Here is a 27,917-nt window from a genome sequence, read left to right on the forward strand (position 1 = left end):
GTAACCCAGAAATACATAGGTTGAGACCAGAGTTCTCAAAGTGTAACAATAGTTAAATCTAACAAAACAACCTAGATATTCCTAGGTATCCTATCTTTAACTTCCTCTTTGCATGGGTGGATTGATTCATTATATTCAGTAAATATGAACTTTTAAAAACTGATAATGTTTTTAAATCCATAAATAGTAAAAATACAAAGTGTACTTAATGAATAATCAAGTACTGATTTTCTAATTCTAAATATAGGTGTTGTTGAACTAACTGTGTCTTGGTCTGTATTATATTGCTATAACGAAATACCTAAGACTAGATTATTTGTAAAGTAAAGAGACTTATTTGGCTCAAAATTCTGATGGCTGGAAAGTCTAATTCCAGCTGTCTTCCAATGTGGGAAATAAAAATGCAAATGGCAACATGGCTACATGGAGTGGCTTTGCTTTCCAACAACCTGCTCTCATGAGAAATATGATATTCTCCTGTGAGAATATCAATTCCTTCCAAAGGTGGTAACCCCATGACCAAATCAACCTCCCATTAGGCCCCACCTCTTAAAAGATCCATCAACTCTTAATACCATTACATTGAGAACCAAGCCTGCAGCATGTGAACTGTTTACAGGAGAAACCACATCCAAACATAGCAAACTTGTATATGTTGCTTCCATTTCCTAACCACCCCAAAGACCCTGCTTATGTCATTGACATAGGTAAGCTTATTGTGGCAGAGGAAGCCACAATAGCTATTTCAACAGAAAATACATATTTAAGAAAACTATTTATGAAAATATTTAAAAATATAATACAACTAAAAATGTATATTTACATCTCTCTTTGTGGGACATGACTTTTTATTTAAATCAAATGACTTTTTCCACATTAATCCATTTCTATTCCAGTTTCATTGTACATGTATTAAAAATAGGAAAGCTGTTGTTAATCTTCCTTGAAAGTATTCAGATTTTCAAATAAGTTAATTCTGAAATCATCTGGATTTTTTCATATATGGAAAAAATCTTTTGCAAGTAAATATTTTGGGGTGCTGGAGATTGATCCAGGGCTCAGGCATGCAAAGCATATGCTCTACCATTGAGCTATACCCCCTGCCTCTTGCAGTGAATTTTATAAATAATAAAATCTTTGACATCAAGCATGACGTTGCAAATTTTAATATTTGGCATTGATGATTAATTTCTTAGTAATAGGAATGTAAATTTTGATGGAGCACATCATAACTAACAAGATACTCTTCCAAAATAAGGAACCCATGAGGCAGAAATGTACTTGGGATTGGCAGTGGTGCCCTCATTATCCACGATCACATGCATGCAAGTGATAATACCAACCAATTCAATTAGAGGTTGTAGTGCACACAGCTGTGCATGTCTCATATGTACCAAATAGAGATAATAAGGATTTGTGATCAAGATAAGCTAAAGGTGGGGCTGGGGTTGTGGCTCAGTGGTAGAGCACTTGCCTAGCATGTGTGAGGCTCTAGGTTTGATCCCTGGCACCACATTAAAATAAACAAATAAAATAAAGGTATTGTGTCCATCTACAAATTTTATATATATTTATAAAATAAAGTTATATATATATATATATATATATATATATATATATATCTTTTTATGTGAGGCATATGCTCTACCATTGAGCTATACACCCTACCTCTTTTATATATATATATATATATATATATATATATATACACACATATACATATATATAATAAAATATATATATACATATATATATATATATATATATATATATATATATATATATATATATAAAGATATGTTAAACGTAAGTTTCAGCCTAGCAGCAAATGTCTCTTTTGTTGCCCATCATCCCTTTGATTTTTGGAGTACTTGAAACTCTAAATAATTCTCAAACTATACGTTCTCTAAAGCTATTTCTCTTGTAAAAAAATCTTTTAGATTTTTGATGCATTTTTGTCATAATTATTTGGACATTTTTAATGACTAAAGTGCTAATTAACTTCACTATTGGAAATTTTCATGAACAGAAGTGAATAAAAAGGTGTCAAAAAGGCAACTTTTATTCTCTACCAAAGCAAAAGTGTATATGGTTCAAAATAAACTATGAAGTCAAAATGCTATATGCACCATTTTCTTCTTAAAATCTGAAGTGACACTTTAGATTATTTCAAAGAGTGGGGGAAATCTTTTGATTTTTGTTAGGATAAAAATATATTCTGCCAGGAAATGGAAAGAAATTGAGAAGCCATTTGTATTTTGCAATAAATTTTCTTAAATGTTCAAAGGAATCACAGAGACATCTTATATTGTCTTGAAAATTGTTTGACAGATAAAGTCATATGGATGGATATAAAAATACAATGGCCTTGAAAATATTTGGACTGAAATAGACATTTAATATTTAACATAGAGAAGGGAGAATATTCTCCATGTATTACATTTTTGTGAGTTCTCAAGGTATCTAAGTGCTTGTAGAGAGATTTTATTTTAATTATGGTCTATGGTGGGGCTTATAAGATGTCAATTTAATAACCACTAAACTTTGAAGATGATTAAGAACAATTTTACTTAATATTAGAAATGAACAGATGACTTTATAAATGTATTTTCTTTGAAAAGTAACTTTTATGTGGGAGTATTGACAGATACAACTTAGGAAATCAGCCAAAATATATGATTATTTTCTATTAATAGCTATTCTTCACAGATTATAAAACAGTCACATAATAAGCATAAATAGAAGTTTTTGTTTTAATGCACACAAAATATTTTTATGTTTTGAAACAATGTTTATAAAAAATGAATTTCTAGTTCTTCAGTGTAAGTAAACCAAGTTGTTAGTTGGTAAATATTCTAAAAATTATATAATTTCATTTGTTTTCACCCTTAAAATACACAGGTATGGCTGATAAGTTATTCCTTGACCCTAGATACAGTGGTGCTCTTTACCCTCATCTTTGGCTACTGAAGATTCAAATTAAAACATCAAATGCGATAAAAACCAAAAGGATATTTGGGGAATCACTTCATTTATTATTTTGATGTGCTAATTCATGCTTTCTTCACAACCAGAACCTTTGTATTTGGTTGTTTCGTAGGGGAAAAAAAATTGGACAACTGAAATAGGAAGTTTTTATGCAATTCAGTCACATGGAAATTTGAGTCATTTTCCAAGAAATTGTTTTGACCTAAACTGGATGCCACTGAAAAGAGGAAGCCACTTCTGCCCTTTGGGTCAAATTCCCCAGTGCTTTCAAATACTTCTTTACAAATGTGAATACTTGTTTGGCAGACAGAGATGGGTTTTCACCATTGTACTCCTTAAAACATATCAGTGGGTTGCTGATTGTGAATTAGGTCGCTGTGGCAGCATATCTAATTTTTAACAAAAACTGCTTGAGGAATTGTAGTAAGGGAAAGTAAGCATTTAAAATTAGGGTTAAAAGTGAAAATATCTTCGAAGTTTGATGGTACAAGAAGAAATGATAAACCTTACTTTGCTTTCTTTATGTATTGATTGGATGGAGGACTACCAACTGATACTATAAAAGTGTAGGCCAGATGGCAGGAAGTTACCAAAAGTTCTGTACGTATATTGTATTTAAACACCCAACCAGCACCCTTCATAAGAGAGAGGCTGGCAAAGGTGCATGAAACCCCTGATTCTCTTTTTGGTCTGTTTCAATTCCAGATTCACAAACAAGGGCAGAGGCAAGAAAGGAAGCATGTACTTCTCAATATTTCTGCCACATTGGTGCTTTTACGAGAAATCCTTAGGGTGATGGATATTCCTTCACTCCATTCATGGCTCCATTTTGATTTGGAGCAGGGATTATAGGATGAAAATAATTTTTTTATTATAGGAATGTCCTCCTTAAATTTAGAAGCTTTTGTTCAGTAATTTAGCATAATTCTAACCAAAGTAAAATTCTAGACAAGAAATAAGTTTTATAGAGTTGCTTGAGGTTTCATGTAGCTGGTGTAGTGACAACAATGACTCAGACAGCAGGACACTGAATAAATCCCAATTACAGGGAAGCTAGCACATACCAGCAAAATATAAGAAACAGTGGAAAACTACAACTCTCTAGGGAATTATCCTTCCTCAAACACTTGAGTGATTTCTATTTTTATAGCATTATAGCTACCTAGTATGGTAAAATATAAAGTTTTCTACATGAAAGCTGAATTCATTTGTGGGAAGAATTGGAAACTGAGGAAGATGAACTTATATTTGCTTCCAACTTTCTGAAGAAATCTAAACTATTGAGCATCCTTCAAGGCTAACTTAGTTAGCCTGCAGCCCTTAGCACTATATACTGTGGCTGTCTGTGCTTGCTCTGTGTCTGGGTGGTAATCAGAGTTTCAGAAGTCACAGGTCTAGGAAGCATATTATGTGTAAGTCCAACATGACCTTTCAGTCTCTATGGGAGCATTTCTGAAGGACTGTGATAGAAGAGGACTGGGGTGAATTTACATGTAACCTTATGTGGACAGAGGAAACCAGTTGGCCATACTTAAGGAATTGCAGATTTCTCTGAGGCAATCAACAAGTCCCCAGGGAACTGAAGTCCCCAGTTCCAAAAGACTTCCATTCATTACATGATATTGAGGTAACGATGGAGCTTGGACACTATGAATGAAAGGTAAGTGAACAGATAATCATCTTGGGAGTCAATAAACATTAAAGTTGTGAAAAATGTGATCTCTTGAAATCATTCTGTTGGTTAAAACTATGTTATTATAGCATGGCATAATAATTTCCATAACGGAATGATGAGAAATGAAGTTACTGATTTGTATCTTTCATGTTTTCCAGGAATCTGAGAGAAAGGGGTTAATTGAGAGAATCTACATGGTACAAGATATCGTTTCCACTGTTCAAAACATCTTGGAGGAAATAGCTTCTTTTGGAGAAAGAATTAAAAAGTAAGTTCTGCATGTATGTTGTATTTAAAGTAGATTTTCCACCCACAAGGATGATGGGAGAAAGGGGGAATGTGATCAGAAAAATGCAAAAAACAAAAGCAGTGGTGTTGTGCAAACCAGTTTGACTTTGGTCGCTTGTTCTTTGGGCTTGTCAGCTTCACAGTTGGGTGGTGCCTCAGAACTAGGGTGACCATATGGCTTAGTTTACACTAGTTGTCCCAGCATAACTATTAATAGTGTCCTCTTTCACTTTCAGAAATATCCTGGTTTGGGTGATAAATTATAGATTAAAAAAATAGAATTGCCCTCTGCAGAAATAAAAAAGGAAGCAAGTATGCTTTAACAGAGACTTTTTATATCAGAACCTCAAAACACTGTGAAATTTTTTTCACTCAATTCTCCAAAAAATTGTACAACGTTAACACTGTCATAGATGGGTAGACACCAAGTCAATTCAGTGCATACGTGCATGGCATAGGATAGGAGTTGACAAACTCCTCTGTAATGGACCAAAGAGTAAATATTTTCATAATCTGACACAACTACATAAGTGTGTTACTTAAGCATAAAAATAGAACAGTCAATACATAAATGACTGGGTATGTTACATGTGTTCCAATAAAACTTTATTTACAAAGAAGGCAGGCTGGGTTTTACTCAAACCCAAATCATTCTTCACTTTTGAGCATACGTGATAACTTCTTTAACTGAGTCCAAGTTAAGACTATGATTCATGTTCTTTTCACACATTAAAATCTGTATTACATGCTCTTCATTTGGTACCATTAAAACAGGGAGGTTTTCTTTCCTCCTTTAATCCAGAATTGTGCCAGGAATGTTCTAAGAATTAACACTTATCTTATTGGTCATTTCTCTTCACTATTATACTATCCTGTCATTATTCTCTGCTTTTCCATGAGGGGGGAAAATCACTAATTGCCAAATAGATTTCAGTAGCACTGGTGGTGGAACGAGGTAAGACAGGCTGCTGAAGAGGACAGACCCACCCCAGAAGGGACGCAGGGGACACAGCAAGGAACAGTTGTTGAAGCAGCAACAACTTATAAGTATTTGCAAGAATAGGAAGAGATAACTGGGCAAGGAATGGAGGAGTGGGGCCTTCAGTAGGTGCGAGCCTGTGTGCACCAGCTCAAAGCAAAAGACGGGTAGATACAGGAAGATGGAGGACTCAATATGTCCCTGCCATAGGGGATAGAGTTGGCAATGCCTGGAGATGAGGTGTTTCATGCAGGGCCTTCAGGGGATGGAAAAAGTCAATTAAAAAAAAAAAAATGAACTACTGGCAGCAAGGAGGGTGAGAGGTTGTGGAGGGGGGGCAAGGCCAAGGAAGGAAGATCATGTGGTTTGGTAAAACTGGGTCCATTCTTAAAGGTCTCTAAAACACAAGCGTAGCTGTTGTGCAGTTGATAACATTAAAGGAAATGTGTCTGATGAGACAAGAGGGCAGAGGGATTTAAACAGACTCTCGACTCTACGGTGTTTTTGAGGGGCAGCTGTGCCCAGCACAGCTGCGGCGACCATGTCTGGGATGCATTTTCAACCCATCAACAGGGCTCTGTTCTGCCCAGCTGCAACACAGGAAGGCTCATACGGCTCAACTCCTATTAATTCTTTGGCCATTCATGATTATAGTGACCTTAGAGTCCCTGCTGTGCATTCAAGAGGGATTTCATGTGTAACTCTATTGGAATTCAGTGCTCAAGAACCAGGAAGACTTTTACCCAACTTTTGGCAACTAGCAAATAAACACAGTTGCATAAAACTCTTAGAGCACTGCCACTAACTGGGAGAAACCCAGTGGGGCTATATTTGCATGGAATAATAAACTATTTTCTTTTTTCCTACTCTACCTTCTCTAATCAACTTCTCTAATATTAGGCACATTTTAAATATACAGATATGTCAGACTGAAACATTTATTCAACTTGCAGCATTTATATTAGTAGAGAGCATGGGTCAAAAGAGTGATGTATATTGTCTGTTTTATCATCATTGAATGATGGCTTCAAACCTTTAGTGGCAAAGTCACCTCCATGGAGGAGATGAGATTAAGGCCAGAGTAAGCCATTTCTACACATATTCCAGAATAAATCTTAGAAGGTACATTCATATGAATTGGAGTTACTGTCCTTGCTAGCACTGATGTTATGAAATCCTCACCCATGTAGATGGGAAAGCAGCTGAAATCACATTCCCAATGGAAGGCCATTGGGAATGACTGATGGTTGGATTTTGCGTTTGAGAATAAGATGCCTAAAGTAACAGAGACAGAAAGACCACTGAGGGAACCAGCAACCAGGTGTGAGGAAAGCATTCATAAGCGAGTGTGAAAACAACACACGTGTGAGGAAGATACCATGTAGGAGACATGGCAGAAAATGAACAGTGGCTCTGGAGCCACGGTTTTGAGTTCAGATTTTTTGAGTTGTGTCAGAGGGAGTAAGTGATCTTGGGTGAGTCTTTCACTGTGAAGAGGGAAAAAAAAAACAGTTATTCCTAGAGAACATTTTTTGGGGAGAATAACAAAAGCACACATCCTTAGGAATCTATCTCTGGGTGGCATGTTGTAATCACATACTATTCTTTATAAATTACCTCAAGTTTCTTCCTCTGTGTCTTAAACCCAATGAATGTTACCCCGCCCCCACAACACCTCAGTTTTTGAAAGCACTTTAAGGTTGTGGGTTACTGAGGGGAAAAGTCTATTACTTGGCTGTTGGGAGGACAAATCTGTCAGGATGTCTGATGCACAACTCCATTTCTTGCATCCAACATAAATCTATATGACTCATCTTACACAAACTGTATTCGGATCATTATTAGGACTGCACCCATTAGAAGAAAGTTGGTATGGTGACAAAATTTAAGTTTCCTCATATATAAATTTGTTGTCTTCTTCCATTATTCTGGTCATTTCTATCTGTATTTTTTAATATTTTTCTTTATATGTAAACTCTGAATTTTTTGTGAGATAGAGTCCTAAAGATTTGGTTTGTTTGGTATTATTTTCTACCTCTTATTTATTTGTAGAAGTGAAGTTAATTTTCTTACATTGACTACATTATATCTAATAGCCTTGGTAAACTTAGTTATCATAATTTTCTTAGGAAGATCATTTTGGATTATCTATTAAATTAACATATCATCTAATTTTCAGTTTTCCAGTCCTTACATATTTTAATTTTTGTGCCCTACAATACTGCTGGTTTGTAGTTATAGGACAGTGCTGAACAGAACTGGAGCTCACGGGCATTCACTTTCTTATACAGTTTCAGAGAAAAAGGTCTCAACAGTTCACCCTTAAGATTGATATTGTCTGTTGGGTTTTGTAAAGATGCTTTATGTAATTAAAGAAATTTCCTTTTATTCCTAGTTTGCTCAGAATTTTACATCATGAATGTGAGTTCAGTTTTGTCAAACATTTCTTTTTTCTGCATTCATGGAGAGGATCATATGTGACTCCTTCCATTTTTTTTTAATATGGTGTAATATAATGATTGTTTTTCAAGTATAAAGCCAATCTACATTGCTGGAATATATTCAACCATCCAGCTTTTCTGTTATGCAATTCCTTCATATAGTGCTTGTTTCTATTTACTATTTCTGCCCCCTTAGTATTTTTGTAGCTATAATCATTAATGAAATTGATTTATAAATTTCTATTTGTGAAAATACCTCATATACAGAAGGTTTTAAATACATAAAACAAGGTTGGATGGACTGTCCTCTGTCTATTCCCTGGAAGCAATTGTGTGTAAGTCTGGAGTCATTTCCTGTAATACCTGGTAGTTTTGCTGGTGAGGTATCTGGGCTTGCAGTTTTCTTTCTGAGGTTTTTAATTAAATGTTCAGGTTGTTATATATTCTTCATGTGTTTTCCATTTTTTCTCATCTGTTTATGTAAGCCTGTAATTTTTAAAGAGTCTGTCCATTTTATTTATATGTTGTAACTTATCAAAATCTGTAGCTGGTCTACTGTTGTGATTTTTATTGTCCCCTGACCCCACCCCAGACACTCTTTTCTTCTTGACAGGCATTTATCAATTAGTCCTTGGAAGGAACCAGCAATTACTATGCTCATCTTCTGTTTCCATCTTTTTCTTCGGCCTTAATGTATTATTCTTTCTCTACCTCTTTAACATTGGTGATTAAGTCACTTATTTTCAATTTTTCTTCCTAATGTAAATGTTTAAAGTTCTATGACTTTTGGTAAACACAGCTTTTATTCCATGCCAAACATTTTGGCATGTAGTAATTTAATTTTTTTTCAAATGTAGGTAAAGCCATTTTCTCATTCCTAGTTTGATTTTTTTTCTTGGCTAAGAAGTGTATTGCTTAATTTCCAATACACTTTGGGGATTTTCTAGTTATTATTTCTGGTTTTTAGTTAAATTACTTTAAGTTCACAAAATAGTGATACAACTATGGCCTACTTTTGCATATTTTTGGTTCAAGATTGAAAAGTAGATTATTGGGTGTATTGTGCTATCTGCTTGTTAGGTTTTCTCATGTTCAGACCTTTTACATGTATAGTATCTTTGAACTTTGGTTGGCTACCTCTATCAATTAGAGTTGTGTTAAAACCTTCTACTGTGGTTGTGAATTTATCTTTCTCTGAGGTTTTGTTTTTGCTTACTATGTTTTGGAAGCTGTTATTTCATTTTTATGTGTCAAAGTTGTCATATTTTCTTGAATTATTTATCAATATGAAGGAACCTATTTAAAACTAATAAAACTTCCCTGTCTTCTTGGTTTTTTATGTAGTTTTGTCATCTCCTCTTTTACTTCCTGATAAATACCTTTCCAGTTTTCCCTTTAAACATACATTTTTAAGATCTCAGTCCTGCACCTGGCAATCACAAACTTCAAGTTGTACCATGTAGTCTATTCAGAGTTTCTGTTCTTTTATAGATTTAAACCTGTGATTTTTTAAATACACTTTTCATCCTTGCTCTTTATGTTCTACATTTTCCCTCTATTTCCTAGGAATGGAAACACTAACGCACTCTTGCTATTCTTTCAGTTGCCACACTACTCAAAGCATGATTTCCCATGGTCTAAAATTGTCTGGAACCTTCTTTGTCTGTGTTCCATGTCTCTGAACCTCTTTGATATCATTCCTTGTTTTGGGCTTTGTGATGCTGAGTATTTTCTTTGCATGATCTTGCACTATCTAGATTCCTATGCAAAACTTCTGTTTAGTTCATTGAATTTCTAACTGTAATCATTATAGTTTTCATTTTTCAATGCTTCTTTGTCATTTTTCATTCCCTATTTTGACTTTTTACTATATTTAATATTTCATTTAATATACTGGTTTGGATCTCTACCTGCAGTATTTTACTTTGGAATTTGCTGTCTGCTGGGCCACATCCCCAGCCCTTTTTATTTTGAGAAAGACTTCCCCTAAGTTGCTGAGAGTGGCTTTGAATTTGCGATCTTCTTGCTTCAGTCTCCCAAGCCACTGGGATTACAGGTGTGCACCACCATGCCGGGCACAGGATGATTATTTCTTGAGTGACCTTGGGATATTATCAACATGGGATCATTTTATCTTCCTTAAATTTTATACTTGAAGCTTTTCGGTCTACGCTGGTAGCATAATCTCAGATGGCAACTCTTTCTAGCTTGTGCTAAAGTGACAACAGGCATAGTTCTCTATGTCTACTCATGGATAGTTTCTTTACTTCCCTTCCTTCCATTCATTCTTTTACTCACACTCAACTTTACCCTGCGTACATCGACTTTATTCAGTAGTTCCCAATTCTTTTTTCTTTTTGAGGGTATTCTAGGCTTTACCTCCTGGGCCCGATGCACTACGCTGGTAACAGAAGCTCAAAATCCCAATATTTTGCAGAAATTATTAGAATGAAAACTGACTTTGAAGCTTCATTACCTCAGAGTTCTTTTAATTTTATTTTTCATTCTATTTTCTTATTTTCATATTTGTGTAGTGATGGCTATTTATCTTGTATTTTTAAAGGTGTATTGCTAGGAGGGGAAACATCTATGTCTAAAAAGTAATTTTCTAGATGTAGAAAACAGCAGAAAGCATGTTTTTTAGTTAAAAATCAATTTGGTTGTTTTATTAATGAACTACATGATTTTATTGACAAAATATGTCATATTACATAAGTAATATGACATATTTTGTAGCTTTTATTATTTTCTGTTTCCAGAATGCTACCTGATATAATCCGTTTTCATATTCTTCACTTTTGTGGAATAACAAAAAAATGAGGGCAGTGGGCAGTTCTTGAATACCTACTAAGTGCCAGATATTGTTTTATATGCTTTCTATTTATTAAGTCATTGATTTCCTTGAAATCTACACAAGAGGATGGGAAGATGTTATTCTCATCCTACAAATGGGAGAAATAAAGCACAGAGAAGTCGAGTACATTGCTTATGGTTATGCTTATGGTTCATGATGGTTGGAACAGATATTTTCAAATTGTAAACTATTAGATTAAGAAATAATCTTCAGAGGTGACTAAAGAGCTGCAGATTTGTATCAGGATCTGCTACTCATGTTTTTACTTTTAAAAAATGCAAAAAAAGTGCCAAGCTTAATATTTTTTTTGTACATCCATTATAAAAATCAACCAAGTCTCCCATTCTACCTTCTTCTTTCTCTCCCCCAACCCTATCATATTTAGCAACTGTTAACTAGAATTGGTTAACTTGGAGTAAATCCTCAGATTCTCTTTCAGTATGATAAACTTATACATGTGATACTTGTATATATTTAGTAATGATTATATGATCATTATATGCACATTTATTTCTGCATTTGTTTTCCACTTTTCTAGTTTTGAGCCTTTATGGTAGAATGTGGAGATCATATCAGTTTTTAAAATTTGTGTAGTATTTTAGAGTATTTTATCGATTCTTTTTCTTTATATATCTCTAGAGATTCCCCCCCTTAATGATAATGAGCTATTTCCTGTTTGTATGTGTTATAAACCAGCCTGGAGCAGACATTCGTGTACTGCCTCTGAAATTCCTTAGAATACATACTGCAGTTTTGCCATCCAAAATGTTCTACTCTAAAAGAGAGAGGTCAGAAATGCTTCAACGTATATGTGGAAATTCAATTCAGGATCTGCTACTCATGTTTTTACTTTTTAAAATTGCAAAAAGTGCCAAACTTAATATTTACATTCATTATAAAAATCAACCAAGTCTATGACAAGTAACAAAGATGTCATATTCAAGGAGTATGGGAAACAGTTATTTTTATAAAATTTTCCATCATTGTACTAAACTCAGGAAGGTATCTTCTAAGACTGGCCAAATACCGGAATGGAAAAGGAAAATCAGTGTTAAGTTTGGTAATATTTTAATTTACAATAAGGACAAAGCCTCTAACTGGAAAAATATGATAACAAACATGAGAAAGGACCAATTTCTTTACCATCCAAAGACATATTTTAAAACACTTATGACAAAGTCAAGCAAAACAGCTTCAGGGAAAATTCACAAATAGTAACTGCCTTTGCATCCCCCCCCTTTTTTTGAGATTTTATAATGTGCCAAATACTGAACTAACTACTGAAATACAAGTTCTTATTTAATTCTAACAAAATTTATGACATAGGTGTTATTGTTTCTGTTTTGCACAGAGGAAATTATAGTTCAGATTGATGTAGTCACTTTCCCAAACTTGCTCAGCTTGTAAACTCCTTTTTTTAGATGCTTTTATATACTGTGACGCTGAGCAAGGAAATAACTTATTTCTTAATAACTTCTATAAAAATCATCAACAAGCATATTAAAAGGTGTTCAAATCTACTTATAATTTAAAGAAAAAATTAAATGCATACACAAATGTTATCTCCATGGGCAAAGATGAAACACTGTTAATAGTCTTAAGAGTATGAGGTACCTCATTCGATACTGTTGATGGAATTTTGTTTATATACAAATTAGCCTCTCAGTGTGCTCATCTGTAAAATGGGGATAACACTTAGCAGAATTAGTAAGAGCATTGCAGTTTAAATATATGTTCAATACTAGCACAAATTAAATGCCTGATAACTGTTACATGCTACTTCCTCCAAAATTGCCCAAATTCTTGCCTCAACTCATACAAAAGACAACAGAAGAAACCTTTACCTCTTGGTATTTTTTAGTACAAGGCAAAGAGTAAACATGTAAATTTGTATAGGAAGATGAAGATTAGTAAGAACTACTCTGGGTATCCTAAGTAGGGCTCTATTTTTAGGACTACTCAAGAATCTTTACATTACATGGAATTCCACATCCCAAGGTCTAGATCTTCAAGACCAAACAAGCCATGCTTGTAACCAAAGGAGCAAAGAGCCCCATGAAAATACTGTATGGTAAAATCATACCTATGATTAGTGGTATGATGGTTTGTAGCCAATGCCCCCCACCCATTTGAGAGCACCTTATTTCTGCCTTTTAGAGTAAATGAGCTTGGAAGTTTTAAACAGAAGATATTCGAGAATGCAGAAGCATGAAAGCACTGTAGTAATCTTTTTAAAATATTTACAACTATGTATTTCATTGACAGAAATACTGATTTGAAAGGAAGTCCACCAAAGCTTTGAAGATCTCCATGCATAGAGCCGTCTTGGCAGTATCACAGTTTTTAAATCACTGAGAGTTGTGATAGCCTTGCATCCCTGTGGACAAAATGCCTGACAGAAACACTTTAGGCGAGGGAAAGGTATATTCAGGCTTACTGTTTCAGAGGCTCAGTCCACGGTAGCCAACTCCATTGCTCTGGACCTGAGGTGAGGCAGATCACCATGGCAGAAGAGCATGGTAGAAGGAGGAAAGCTTCTAAACTCAAGGAGGCCAGAAAGCAGAGAGAGCAGCAGCCAGGAAAACAAGAAATATAATCCCCAAGGGCATGCCCCTAGCTACCTACTTCCTCTAGGCACATCCCTACTGCCTGGAGTAGTCTTTTCAAATTATTAGTTCATCAAATGAATTAATCCACTAAAGGGGTTACAGCTTTCATAATCTAATCATTTTACCTTCAAACATTTCTGCATTAACACCGCGTGATGTTTTAATATGTATCTGCAAGTATTTAATAAAAAAATTTTAAGTAGACATTTTATATATCTGAGCATGAAATACATATGACAAAGTAACTCGAGAAGTTGTTGAGCATCAAAGGAAATAAAATTTATGTGGTTTGTCTACAGCACGTTTAACTGGACGGTCCCGTTCCTTTCATTCCTGGCCTGTTTGATTCTGGCCGTAGCCACCATCACTTTGTACTTCATTCCACTGCGCTACATCATTTTAATCTGGGGTAAGTTTGACATGGTCCTTTTGCTAGCAATCAATTTCAGGTAAGAACCAATTACTTATTTTTAAAGAGTGACTATAAACTTTAAATGTGCTCTTGCTGGCAATTAAACATGAGATTAAGGAAAGCATTTGAGGAACAAACACTTCCAGGACCTCCCTGGAAAGGCCAGTGGAGTGAATGATCAGCATGGATATTTATAGGCCCCTTGCATAATTGTGATCAAATAAAAATGTGATAGTGCATGCTATTTCCCTTTGGGATTTGCCAGTCATAAATCCCCTTGAATAATATATTGCTGTTACCCAGTAATTTTCTGGAAACACTGTGGTTCAAACAGGGAGCACACACCTGCATCTTGCCCTTTATATAATGTCAAAGTAGATCTGATCACTGCCAGGTTGCTCCTGACACTTCGTCTCTAGTGGACTTAAATCCAGAAGGAGTCGGGGTGAAGGAGGGAACATTCTGTGAGTATCTATCAGTTCCTTTAAAAAAAAAAAAAAGAGGAAGCTGTTGTTTACCAGGGGAAATGGGATGCTTAAAAAGTTTAGCTGCTTTAAAAAAGGAGAAACAAAAACATAAAAATATCAAACTTGAAATAAATTTCCTGACTTCACACTCATGAAGCTTTGTGGATCTTTGTGTTTGTTGCTGGGTGGCCCCTGCTTGATGTAAGGAGAATGCACTGCACTAAATGACTGGGGACTTGGCAGCCTTTGTCTTGTGACTGTTGCTGAGCTCTCCTCCCTCATTGCTTGTAGGGAGCTTCCTATGTCAGGATGTTCAGGGAAGTCACAAAAATGAGAGTCTGTGGTGAGATGCACTCATCTTTATGCATGGACAGAGATCCTGGAAATTCTGGATTAAAGCTGCAACTTTTCTAGAACCATTACAAGAATCCCTAAAAGGGATTTCACCTAAAAGGTAGAACCCTGTGCACAAGGAAAGCCAAAGGTGGACCTTCAGAAATGGGAAGAGTCATGGGAAAAATAGAACTCATAAAATTACTAGAACTAACTAGAAGGATTTTGAGAATATAATCCAATCATTCTCTACAGTATTTTGAGCTGAAAATCATATCTAAAGAAGCCTCTGACCTTGTTGCATGTCTAGGAAGAGAAAATAAAAACATATTCTAACCCTCTCCTGAGGGGTAGGAGTTAATACTTGGTTCTATGCTGTTGCTTCAGACAATGTGCCTCCTTGAAAGCTCTCTTGTTGCAACTTTCGGAAAGGCCTCTCATGCACAGGTTTGTTTTACATTGCAACAATGCTAGCACTTTGGTCATTAGGAAAGAACATGGGCCTCTCTAATGGCTCATTGATTAAGGAAGGATTTTTTTAAAAAAAATATTCCCATGAGTACTCTATATGCTAAATATTATCTGTATAGACTGGATAATCTTATTCTTTCACAGTTGTTATTTTGTGTTTTGTTGTGTGTATGTGTGTGTGTGTGTGTGTGTATGTCTGTGTTTCCAATTCCTGACCATATTTACAACTTATACCTTCATATAGCTGTCTGTCCCTAACCAGGTCTGATTCAAAATTACAGTTCTTTGGCTACTGTTTTGTTCAAACAGCTTATCTAATTTGAATGCCATGGTCTGCTGTTAAACACTAGTACATACATGATTTATTTATAGAGCTCCTTTCCTCCACAAAGGCGACTAATACAGTCATCCCTGATTCCAGAACCCCCTGTGGATACCAAAATCTACAGATGTTCAAGTCCTCTGTATTTTCACAGTATTTCCACATAATCTATACCTATTCTCCCCTGTATTTTACTTATAATAATTAATACACTGTAAACTCAGTGTAAATAATTGTTATGCTGTATTGTTTAGGGAGTAATGACAAGAAATCTCTGCATACATTCATTACAGAATGTACAACCCAGAGACACAGAGGGCCAACAGTACCATTTCCTCCTTTGTCAATGTTGGGATTCTAACCCCTCTATTTACCTAAATCACTTTGACTTCTTCCAAGATATTGGCAGCTTTCCAACAACTCTTTGCATCTACTTAGTGAAACATTTCTCTATTTCTTGTTCAGTTTATGGATGAAACTATTAAACAGCACGGACTTTATTATTGTCTCGCAAGCCAGCAGTAACCCTTTGAGCTTTACCCTCTGGAGATTTGGTTCCACCTTCTATACAGGAATTCATAGTTTACTGGTGAGCATACTAAAGACAGAGTGGACAAATGCCTTGACAATTAATCCATGATTTCATCATGTAAAACTTGCCTTTCCATCCTGGAGTACATTTTGCAGTTGCATTAAAACTTATTCATTTTCAAGGCAAGGTAGTTACTAGCTACTGTAGGTCCAGTACAATGTTTTGCATATCTTTTATATGATTCTGTCCCCTGCAGATGCTTTCTCACATGAGAAAAGATATATGTCAAATTTATAATGTTCCTTTAAGAATGTCTCCTGGACCATATGAAGTTATTTATTTTTATGGAATCTTAAACATATGAATAAGAGCCTAGCATTTTGCTAGATATTCATGTTCTATACCTGGAAATAATGTTTTTGTATAACTATTTTTAAAATCAATTATTTGACATAAGCATATGAAAATATTCCTGGACTCCAATTTACTGTAATGTTTTGATGGGTGAAACACATTTTTTCCCTCTTTAATGATTTTTTCCCTCTTTATGATTCTTGATGCAGCATCATAGATATAAATCTTTAATGAGCAATCAAAAAATCCTTTGAGTGCATGAGTCTCAGCCTCCACACCTGTACTCTCCATAGGCGACTCTTTCTTGAGCCCACCACTTCTCTTGTGTGGAACTGTGATTTTTAGAAATTGAGAAGTAGATTTCAAGAGGGATATCTGAAGTTTTCTGTAGAAAAATATCTACTGGAATTTAGTCACTTGATATATATCCAGATGGTAAAGTATCTTTAAATTTCTTTTTTAATTTTGTTTTAGTTATACATGACTGTAGAATGCATTTAGGCACTCTGATATATCATACACAAATGGGGTATAATTTTTAATTTTTTAATTGATTGTACATGTTGTAGAATCACATCAGTCATGCAGTCCTAAGATTTGATTGCATTCATGTTTTCTGTTGAAGAGTTTCCCAATATTCTTTCAGTTTTTCATCACAGAGCCTAGCTATAGCTTCCCAATCTTGGACTCTACTTTTAAGTTTGGGGTGTTTTGCAAGGGGGAGCCAGGATTTAACTTTGTATCTCTAGTTGATAGCATCACAGCTCTCATATGAAAGGTGCTCAGGGTTTGAAAAATGAGTAAGCAAGGATCCTGTATAGACCCCATGGAATCACACTGAAGAGTTACATGCCCATTACTTATAGAAGTTTCTGAAAACTTCTTATTCTGTTTTGAGTGCTTATTTTCAAGTTACTGAGTGTAAGGCAGTCATGAGATTTTCCATATCCTCTTTCCCCACATTTATTTATTTATTTGTTTGTTTGTTTATTTATTTATTTATTTTTACATTGAAGCCCTCCTTCCACCCTACTCATTTATTTATTCTGAGCTCCATCACCATTGAATGATAGTCTCTTTCCCAAATGCTATCCTTTGGGACTTAGATCTCACTTGTTTTATCATAGCAAAAAAAAAAAGTTTTGCTTTTTTGTTGTTGTTTTTTAACAGCAGATAGACCTCTCTATGTGTATCATTTAGGTTAAAATTTAAATTTACATCTAGTATCCTACTAGATGATGCCACACATTCAGATTTTTCTTGTGATCATGTATGAAAACTCTTCCCTACGGACCTTCTTTGGCTTCCTAGCTTATTAATACCCACAGTAATGATTGCAGCCCCTCCATTGATGTAGAATTACAGAATTCTTTCACATATCTTATCCAGCATGATTCTATCAACCCTAGACATTACATAGGGCAGTTTTTTTCATTAAAATTTCATGAGAAGTTTAGAGGTTGGCCTTGGGTCAGTTATAATGCAGAGGAGGGTTAAGTGATTTGCCTGAAATCACACAGTTAATGTATCATGTAGCTGAAACTGAGGCCCAGGGATTCTTGCACCATCACCTTTGTTGTATTGGCCCTTAAAAATGACCAAGAAGTCCATGATCTCCTGTTGGCCCTGGATCTCACATAATAAATAGTATGTTGGAATTACTGCAATAGTCAAACCTGGGATACCTCTAAAAAATAAGGTGTGCTTTTGAAGCATGCAATCTGAATGCCTTGTAATTTTTATTCTAACTTTTTCAAACATAGACAGTCTCAGTGCATTGTGGACTACTTCGGCCTTTATCGGTGCATTTGAGCTACTGTGCAGGTTTATAATCTTCTCAGTGGCTGAGAATGCCGTGTTTTGATCGGCTGTGATATTATCCCTGCCTTGCTGTTCATTGTAAAGACTCCAGATGCGCACGCTATATATAATTAACAATAGAAGATATATCTTTTCTCAATACGTCTTTGTCTCCCTTCATCATTTTGCCTTGTCTGTTTTCTTTTGCCAAAAAGCCCATGCTACAATTAAATGTCTTTAGAATAACACAGTGAGAGTATTTTAGTTTAAAGGAACACTGGGGGAAATTTTAGTTAGAAACATGAAGCTTGCTGTGGGGGTAGAGGGAAGAAAGGCAGAGTGCAGCTTTGACTTGAGGAAAAGGGAATCATTTGCTGGGAACCTTCCCTAGCCCAGCCACCAAGCTACCATTTACTCATGAACAATGGCTGGCCCCCATTTGCAAAGCAGATGTAAATCTGACCCCCCAAAGAATGGACTGGAGGTTGGCATTGTGTCAGGTATAATGCCATGCAGGAAGTCCAGTCCTGAGATGAAAGCAAAGTAATATTTAATGAACAAAGAAAAACATCAAACCTTTTATGTGTTGGGGGACTGTTGAACTTGGCTTCTGAGTAGGAGCCATTCAGAGCACAACTAAGCTAAGAATCCATTCAGCGGTCATTGGGACTGACAGGCCTTCAGATATGATCCTTGTTAAACAAGCACCCCGTGGCAAAACTTCAGAAGGCCACCTAGTCTTTCTGCTTCTAACACTCAACATGAAAAAGGGGTTGACATTTTGGTGAAAAGACTACAGATTGTGAGCTCTGGGTACCTGCAAAGTAGCCCCAAGGAGCACAGTGGAAGACAAAAGGTGGTGGAGAGGACCTCTTCACTAAAGAGGAAACCATGGGCAGAGTGTGTCCTGGGCAGATACAGGAACCCAAAGTGCAGCCACCAAAGGTGGGTGCTCTACAGTGGACTCACATCTTAAAAGTTGAACCCCTCTGTAATAACCATCGTCCCCATCCTAAATTAGCACATACTCCATTGTCCAGACAAACCCACTCTCCAGTGTTGCAGTCCCCAAATTAAGTTAGCAACCATAGTAAGATAATTTTCCAATAATAACTTTTCACAGTTTCCTGCAGCATCAAAGTACAATCAACATGTCAAGTTCTGTTCTGCTGTGAGAGAAGAGAATCCTGTGAAAATGACTTGGAGGTGGGGGGAGAGAGATTGCCGCAGTTTCTTTCTAACAACAAGAAAGTCCCGCCCTCCACCTCCCACAGCTACACGGGGTCCAGAGCCTCCAAGTAGGGGCTTGTTTTGGCTAATGAAGGCCTTTTCCCATCTGGGACATTTGTTTTCATAGCAAAGGAGGCTGTTAATCAGTATATTCAAAAAAAGCCAATGAGCTCTCCAGTTTTAGTGCTTGTTTCTGCTGCCCTGCTGCTGGGACTGTAATGGGATTTTCACAGCTGAAGAAGGCAGAGCCCCTCTTCCCCCGCCCCCTCCACCTTCTTCCAGGAAAAGGCATTTGTGAATGATTCCACATGACAGCAACATGTGCATGACTTGAAGTCTAGTAATTGTTTTCACACTAATTTTTACTTGTGAATACCCCTCCACACACACCCAAGTCAGGCAAGATTTTTAAAAATAGGGACGTAGGTAGACAGAAAGACAAAAAGCTCTCTGGTGTTTCTATTTTTCAGGCATAAATAAATTTACCAAGAAGCTCCGAAATCCCTTTGCCATCGACAATAATGAGCTACTAGACTTCCTCTCCAGGGTTCCTTCTGACGTTCAAAAGGTATGTAATGAGTGCTCACCAACAACAGGGGCTCCAACACTGAGTTCTAGCCAGCCTCAGAGCTAAAGGACCAGGAGACTCTGCTTATGTGAGTAATTGAGATAAGGAATCTGAAAAGCCCTAAAGAGGCCTGGCTTGCAGGGAGGTGGTATTAAAAAAAAAAAAAAAAAAGGCAGCTTTGTCCAAAGCATGAGATGATTGGGGGAAATTATCCTGAAAAAGAGCTACTAAAGAAGGATCTGGAACTCATACCGCGCAGCTGCAGTGTACTGATGCTTGGCCCTTTTTGATTGCTTACCTCCCTAAAGAGGACAAGATGGGCTCAGTAAGTGCAATTGCAGGAGATCCAAACCTGAGGAGTGATACTTATTTTCTTCCATTTTCCGGATGGCAGGCATTTATAGGGAATAGGGAACAGGAGGATTATTCTTTTTATTCTTGTTTGCCCTGATTATCTCCTGGGCCTCCCTTCTATCCCCTTTCCTGTAAAGACTTAAAGATGGTAAGGGCAAATCCCCCACTTACTTTGCTACATGGAGAGGAAGAGATGGCATGAGATAATTTGAGATCAATCACAGGTATTATTCACAGGTAATGGTCACTTAATCCAGCAGCGTCTCATTTCTGTGGATGCTCAGAGATTAATGAAGACAACAATAAGAGAAAGTCCCGAAGAATAGCTCAACGTGGGTCCCTGCAGATTAGCCTGGTATAAATCCTGAGGAAGGAAGGCAGGCAGCAATTTCACTAATGAAGAATAGGTTGATGGGGAGACATTGGATGAAATATCATCGAAGATAACAATATTGTGTTATCTGAGAGAATCCCAAATCAAGTATCAGTTTTCACCATTGGGCCACTGTGACGTAGTTGTTCCCCAGCATCTGAGTGGATCATGGAGAAATAGGGCTTAAAGGTCTTAGAGTTCCTTTCCCCTTCATTTCAAGTTCTGGAGATTAAAATGGACTTTTTTTTTCTTTAACCTTCACTTTATAACTGTTAAAGAGTAAATTCATCTTCCTAGAATGTATTTTAACATTTAAATTATATAATTAAAAAGTAACCTTGCTTGTGTTTTGCACTGAAGACTGACAGGTATGTCATTCTCTGCTCCCCTAACTAAACCTTTACAAAACACTGGAAGAAAACGGTGTTTTTTTTTTTTTTTTTTGTTGTTGTTTTTGTTTTGTTTTTCTTTTATCTGTTTTTGGCAAAGTAGAGACTAATCTGTGATTGGGCCTCATGTTCTTGGGGAGTTTAGCACAAATGCTAAAAATAGTGAACACATGTGGTCTGTAATACAATAGCTTAAATAAAGGCATTCCACCAGCAGCCTATCAAAGCTCACACACCAAAGCAATACATTTGCACTGTACCATCACTTGGGTCGCAGTGTGAGTTCATACAATATCCTTGAAGAATAGCAATTTCCATCAAGCCCCCAAGGGTTGTCTGTGCATGGTCCAAGCAACAGCTCTGAGTGGTCATCCAGTTGGAGTTGGCATGAACACAGAGACATACAACAAAAGAGCATCTAAGAAGGACATGCAGCATGCTAGTAAGATCCTCCCCGTCTCACCAAGGGCAGTGTCTAATAACACCTTGACAGTGTGCCCTGGGGAATCACCGAGCACTCATATTTATCACAGATGTTTTAGCCATTATATTGTAAATGAAATTAATTTTTAAGAGAAATCTATAATAAAATCTGGTACCCAGTATCAATTTCAGCATTTTTCCCCTGTTAGACAAAATAAATGTCCATAATTGTCTGTGATTTTTTTCCCCAAGATTTTAGATAGTTTTTAAATGAATAATTCTAAGTTGCTATATCATATACTAAGATAAACATTCCCAAGAGGCAGTTATTAAACTTACTTATGGTTGAGAACTGACGCGCACAAAATTAAGATCATCGAGCAGTGCCCAGAGCAGGTAGAAACCCATGCATCTCATTAGAAAAATCTGCTTTTAATATTTTGGTTTCAAGAAATGATGCATGACTTCTCAAATCCTTCCTGCAATTAATCCCTCCATGTTCCTGTGTTTAGAAAATGATTCATTACCTTTGAACCTTCCTTCCTTTGCCTTGGTTTGTCCTTGGGGAGCCATTAACACACTCTGTGGTGAGCTAGGGTTACCTAACTGCCAGCAACACGTCTGTTTGTTTTCACAGGTGCAGTATGCGGAATTGAAACTCTGTGGCAGTGGCAGCCCCCTTCGGAAGAAGCGCAGCGCTCTCTAAGACGCACACAGACTCTAGCATCCTATATTGTGCACTCGGTCAGATCAATGTCACAGCTATTTCAGTGGTCCTCTGGGACCTGAAGTGTGTGCCAGGTGGAGACCATGATATGCTCTTCTCTTCTTCATGTGCACAGATGCCGACACTCCTGTGCCCACCCCTCCACATGGGGTGTTCTATCATTTGCATAGATGTCCATCCCAGCAAAAGGAACCAATTCTGAGATTATGAAAGACACATCCACTCTCAAATAGGAGTTGAAGCAAGGCTCCCATGGGTCTAAAGTCCCTCCTTAAGAACAACCAAGAGACCACTTGGGTTTGAGAGTGACAAACTGGTTTTCACGCCTTCAAGAGATTCTGAGATTCAGTTACTTCTACTTCCCACCCCCACCCTCCTTTCAGATTATCATTCATGCAAGTTTCATCTGAATTAAGTCTATGGTAGCTATCTATTCAAATAATGTATATTACAAAAAGATTTTATAATAATTAACATAGTTACACCCAAATCTTTAGCAATCACTACCATGAACATATATGTAAATTTTTGGTAACCCCTTGGTGCTGGATACCAGCCTACATTATGGTCCATTGCTGGCAATGGATGCCCCAGGAGGTCCCAAGGGACCACTCTTTGGAAGAATTAGGGTTTTCTGAAAGTATTTGGCTGCCTTAAAAAGCCATTTCTTCTCACTTTATTTATTTCCAAATAAAATGTCAATAGCTGGCTTCTGAAAGGCGGGGTTTAGGTGATGAATAAATGAATTCTGAGTATTTAGAAAGATAAAGGTATGAAGAGAAAAACTAATAAATCAGGGTGTTCCCTAAATATAATCATTTCATTTTCTCAAATGTTTTGAACAGAAAGAGTATTTTGATGGTCCAAATTTATCTTTGGTTCCCTTCTGGTAAAAGTAAGCTATTGGCCATGAAAATTTTAGAACCCTGTTCCTAGAATTTAGCACCCCAAAGTCCTCTTTTAATGGCATTTGATTCCTGCATACCCCACAATTCCTCAGTAATCCCCTGAAAAATCTTGATTTTGTGCATATATAAAATATATGCAAATCTTTCTGTTTAAATAATATTTAAAGTTTAAAGATTGTATTTTATTGACACATACTTTGTATGTGCAATTTTATATATGTATATGTATTGTAAAGTAAAGTTGAGGTAAAAAGACCTAATTTAATAGTGAGTTTACTATGGTATTTTTTTTTTGTTTCTGGGTTGTAATTTAATAATATCAAACAAAATGTTTATGAAAAATGCCAAAGACTCTAAACCTTATCATCTTGTGTCTGTTTTTCTTCATATTGCATCTTCCTGGGTTTCTTTCTGGCTGAGCCAGATTTCTGCATGATTTGATTTACTTCAAGTTAATGAAGCTGGCTGGAAAAGAGCCTTGCAGAAATTATAAAAGCCCCAGTAAATCTCTTAGTTGTACATACAATAGATACCCAAGAACCTCTTTTGTTAAACCGGTTACTCAATCTTCTGTGTAAACAATGCCTCATTGTCTTGCTCCCAACTATCATCCAGTTTATCATAGTCTGTCATTTTGTAACGACCTAAGTCAGACATTTTTAAGCAGACATGTGAGATCTGATCAGTCATTTCAATGAAAACTTTCAGCAGCAAAATAACCCCTTATTTATTTAAAAGTGGAACCAATGCTTTATTGTTGTTCTTTTGCTATACAATTTCAAAATGAAACAATTTTCCCTACAAGAAGGCATCATTAGTTAGACGTTTTTCCTCTGTAGCCTGACTGGAATTCTCAGCCTTAAGTTTAGGACACAAACATTAGCTGAGATATAAGATCAGGCCCAAATCAACCTTTAATAGATTGTATATGGTAAACATTGCTAATTGATTAAATAGACACTGATTGTTAAAAAAAAATCAATGTTAGTTATAAGTGAAATGTTAATATTGATGCAATGACAGGAATCCCTGATATCCTTGGGGGAAGTTCTAAGACCCTTAGTGGGTGCTTGACACCTCAGATAATACCAGCCCCTAAAATTTAATGCCTTAAATAAGCACTTATCACACCCTGTGGTCATAATTTTGCAGATTGATGTGTGACAGCAAAACTAACATGAATTTTTTTCTTCTAAAATTTCATGTATAAAAATTCATTTTTATCCTAGATCTTAGCAACCTCAGCATAAGATTTTTTTTTTTTTTACTTATCAAATTGAAAACTTGCATATTTTCACTCAAAGGAAGTACTTTCTGGCACATCCAAATTCCCAGCATTATTACTCCTCGGCTTTGGAACCAGTATTGAGGGTTCCATGAACACAAGCACTGCAGTACTTAGTCTGATAACTGAAATGGGAACTAAGTGACTGACAGCATATACAGTATGGAAACATGGACAAAAGGATGATTCACATTATAGGCAGAATGGAGCACAATGGCATAAGGTATTGTTACGTTATTCAGAGTGCTTTGACATTTGAATGTGTAGTTTTGTTCCTTCTGGAGTTTTCTATTTAATAATTTTGAAGCATGGTTCACCAGGGGCAACTGAAACCACTGAAAGTGAAATTGAGGGTAAGGAAGAACTATCAGAAGTTTAAGAACAATTCTAGAATAAGTGATCATGCCCACTAGGGTCTCTCTCCTTCTGAAACCATTATTGCCATCATGGGAGCCTCACCTTCATGGATGGGCCTCATCTCATCCTAATTTCCTGCCCAAGTCCCCATCTCAATACCAGGTGAGGATTAAGTTTCCAATAAGTAAATTCTGGAGGATGCACCAAACCATAGAAAAATTATGCTGGTATTTGCCAGATTCTGCTAGAGGTCAGAGTTACCAAAAGGCTTGACTCCCACTGTCTTCAACTGGACCTCCTATCCTGACACCTAAGGTATAACATTTCAATCTAAGGAACAACATTTCTAATAGACCAGTTCACAGACAAGTTTTCATTGTTCTCTTTCATGTGCTCCTGTTAGAACATAGTTCTAACCTGGACAGATCAGTGTAGTCTATCCTGGAAAATGTATTTCTTGCTTTAAATAGGAAGTTTACTTTGTGCAATATTATTTATTAATCTTTGGCAATGTTGATTACCAACTTCTAAATTAAACTATGTCTTATATTCAGACTTCTTACCTTCATGTTAATAGAAATATCTATGGACAGTAAAACAATCTTTACATTCTTTGTTTCCTTGTACCGTTATTTAATAAACATTGATTAATACTGATAATGCACCTGAATGAAACAGACAATGTTCCCCTGGTAGAACCAGATGTTAAATTGATACTTTCAAGCAACAGCATGACATGCTCAGACTCCAGTTTCAAGAAAACAATCCTTTTATGTGCAGTGGGTTTATGAGCAAATATGAATGTTCAGAGACATCATAAGGCAATTGTAATGCTCCTGAAAAATTAATGATGTCCTGAACTTTCAAAAACTGGCACAGAAAACAATGAAATCAGGAGTTTAGGAAATACAATGAGCAGAACTTGACCATTCTTGACTATGAGAAAAGGGAGGGAAGAATCAAGGATGGCCACTCAATGGATATTCAAGAATGCAAGAATGTTGATATTTTACAGACTTTGATGCCAAGCCTAGGAGATGGTATTGCCTTTCACTGAGAAAACTATAGAAACAGCCATGGGAGGAACTTGTGAGCTAGGTTTAGCATTGCATTGAGGTGCCTGAGAATGAAAATTGGTAGAACCACTTTTTGAAAAGTTTGGTAGTATCTATTAAAACTGACATATATGCCGTATACCCTTGCCCCATATGAAGTTCACACTTAAGTATATAAACAACACTTGTATGTATGTGTGTGTGTATATATATATATATATATTTAATGAAATATATATTTATATATATAATGTTATATATATAATAATTTTATATATATATATATATATATATATATATATATATATATATATATATTTAATGAAAGACTTGGATGAATATTCATAGCCACACTCCCTCTCATTCTCAAACTGAAACTCCTATTCCATTAATATTTGAGTTAATCCACAAACTGCTACTATGAAATGGAATACAATAAAGAAGTGAATGATTAATGCTACATATAACAATATGGATGAGTGTCAAAAACAATGCTGAACTGGATACTCCAGCACAAATTGATATAATGCATAATTACATTGACATCATGTTTGAAAACAGAATGCTATCTCCAGTTCTAGAATTGAGGATGCTTGGGGAGCAGTGACTAAATGAGGTCAAAATCAGACTCCTGGGATGATGCCAACATTGTGTTGTTTTGGTCTAGATTCCAGTTACATGAGCTTGGTCAACTGCTGAAAATTTGTTGAGCTATGAACTTATGATCTGTGTAATTTCTGCATGTTCACTGAGAAGAAAAAAACTAAAGTATGACAATTTTATTCCTACTTTACAGTTAAAAAATGGAGGCCAAACACTTCAGTATTTTAAAGAAAGAGCCAATCACATTTTTAATATTTTAAATGTGTTATCATAAAACAATTAAAATGACCATTTAAATTTTGTGTAAGGGCTTGGAGTCATTTTAAACAAACTAAAAGCAGATAGTAGTTGAATATTTAATTTTCATCTTAATACAAATCAATCATCATTTCAAAATATCTTTATTACCAAGAGTAATAGCTTATTACTCACAAAAGCATTGAAAATTTGCTTTATGTGAGAAACCTGGCCAATATAACCTCAGCATCTGAAATGTTCCAGAAAATATTTTTTAAGTTGTATTTATGTTCATTTGGCTCAGCAGCCTGGGACTTCATTTCTCATAAAAGTTATTTTTTTCACACATTAAAATTTGTATAGAAAAAGGTCCTACTGCTTTTTGAATATCTGAGAACAGTTATATAGTTTTTCTCCCATAGGAAGAAATAGATTAGATGAACAGACATACACCCACCCACCCACCCCCCTCCACACACACACAAATTTTAATTTCATATATTTCCAAAACTTGACACTGAGTAAGATTCCAAGAATTTCAACTTTCAGGGTAAGTATTCTATGTTTGCCTCTGACTGCCTTTGCAACCACCAGCTAGAGAAAGTGTTTTGCTGGGACCCCAATGGCAGTAGCCTGCTCAAGGTTGGAATGTAATATTCTTCAATCTAGCTTCTCTCTGGAAATATTTTATTATGATGTCCATTTTTTAAAAATGGTTTTTTACTTGTTGAAGGACCTTTATTTATTTATATGTGGTGCTAATTGAACCCAGTGCCTCACCTACATGAGGCAAGTGCTCTACCACTGAACTACAACCCTATCCCATTATGTTTTTATAATTGAGAAATCCTGAGATTTCCCTGTTTTCTTTCCTTTAATTCAT

At 36.0% G+C, this 27,917-nt stretch overlaps 1 protein-coding gene across 2 annotated transcripts in view; it reads left to right on the forward strand.

Annotated features, from left to right (window-relative positions):
- Positions 1–25,755, forward strand: part of Mctp2 (multiple C2 and transmembrane domain containing 2) — a 221,373-nt gene extending 195,618 nt beyond the window's left edge. For both annotated transcript variants that reach the window (XM_027956122.2, XM_071608654.1), the window contains 4 exons: positions 4,822–4,931; positions 14,134–14,243; positions 20,226–20,323; positions 22,500–25,755. In XM_027956122.2, the coding sequence (XP_027811923.1) occupies positions 4,822–4,931; positions 14,134–14,243; positions 20,226–20,323; positions 22,500–22,568 (387 nt within the window). In that variant the 3' untranslated portion in view covers positions 22,569–25,755. The remainder of the gene's footprint in view (positions 1–4,821; positions 4,932–14,133; positions 14,244–20,225; positions 20,324–22,499) is intronic.
- The last annotated feature ends 2,162 nt before the right edge of the window (positions 25,756–27,917 follow it).

This window comes from Marmota flaviventris, chromosome 2 (genome assembly GCF_047511675.1).
Source record: "Marmota flaviventris isolate mMarFla1 chromosome 2, mMarFla1.hap1, whole genome shotgun sequence".
Classification (NCBI taxonomy): domain Eukaryota; kingdom Metazoa; phylum Chordata; class Mammalia; order Rodentia; family Sciuridae; genus Marmota; species Marmota flaviventris.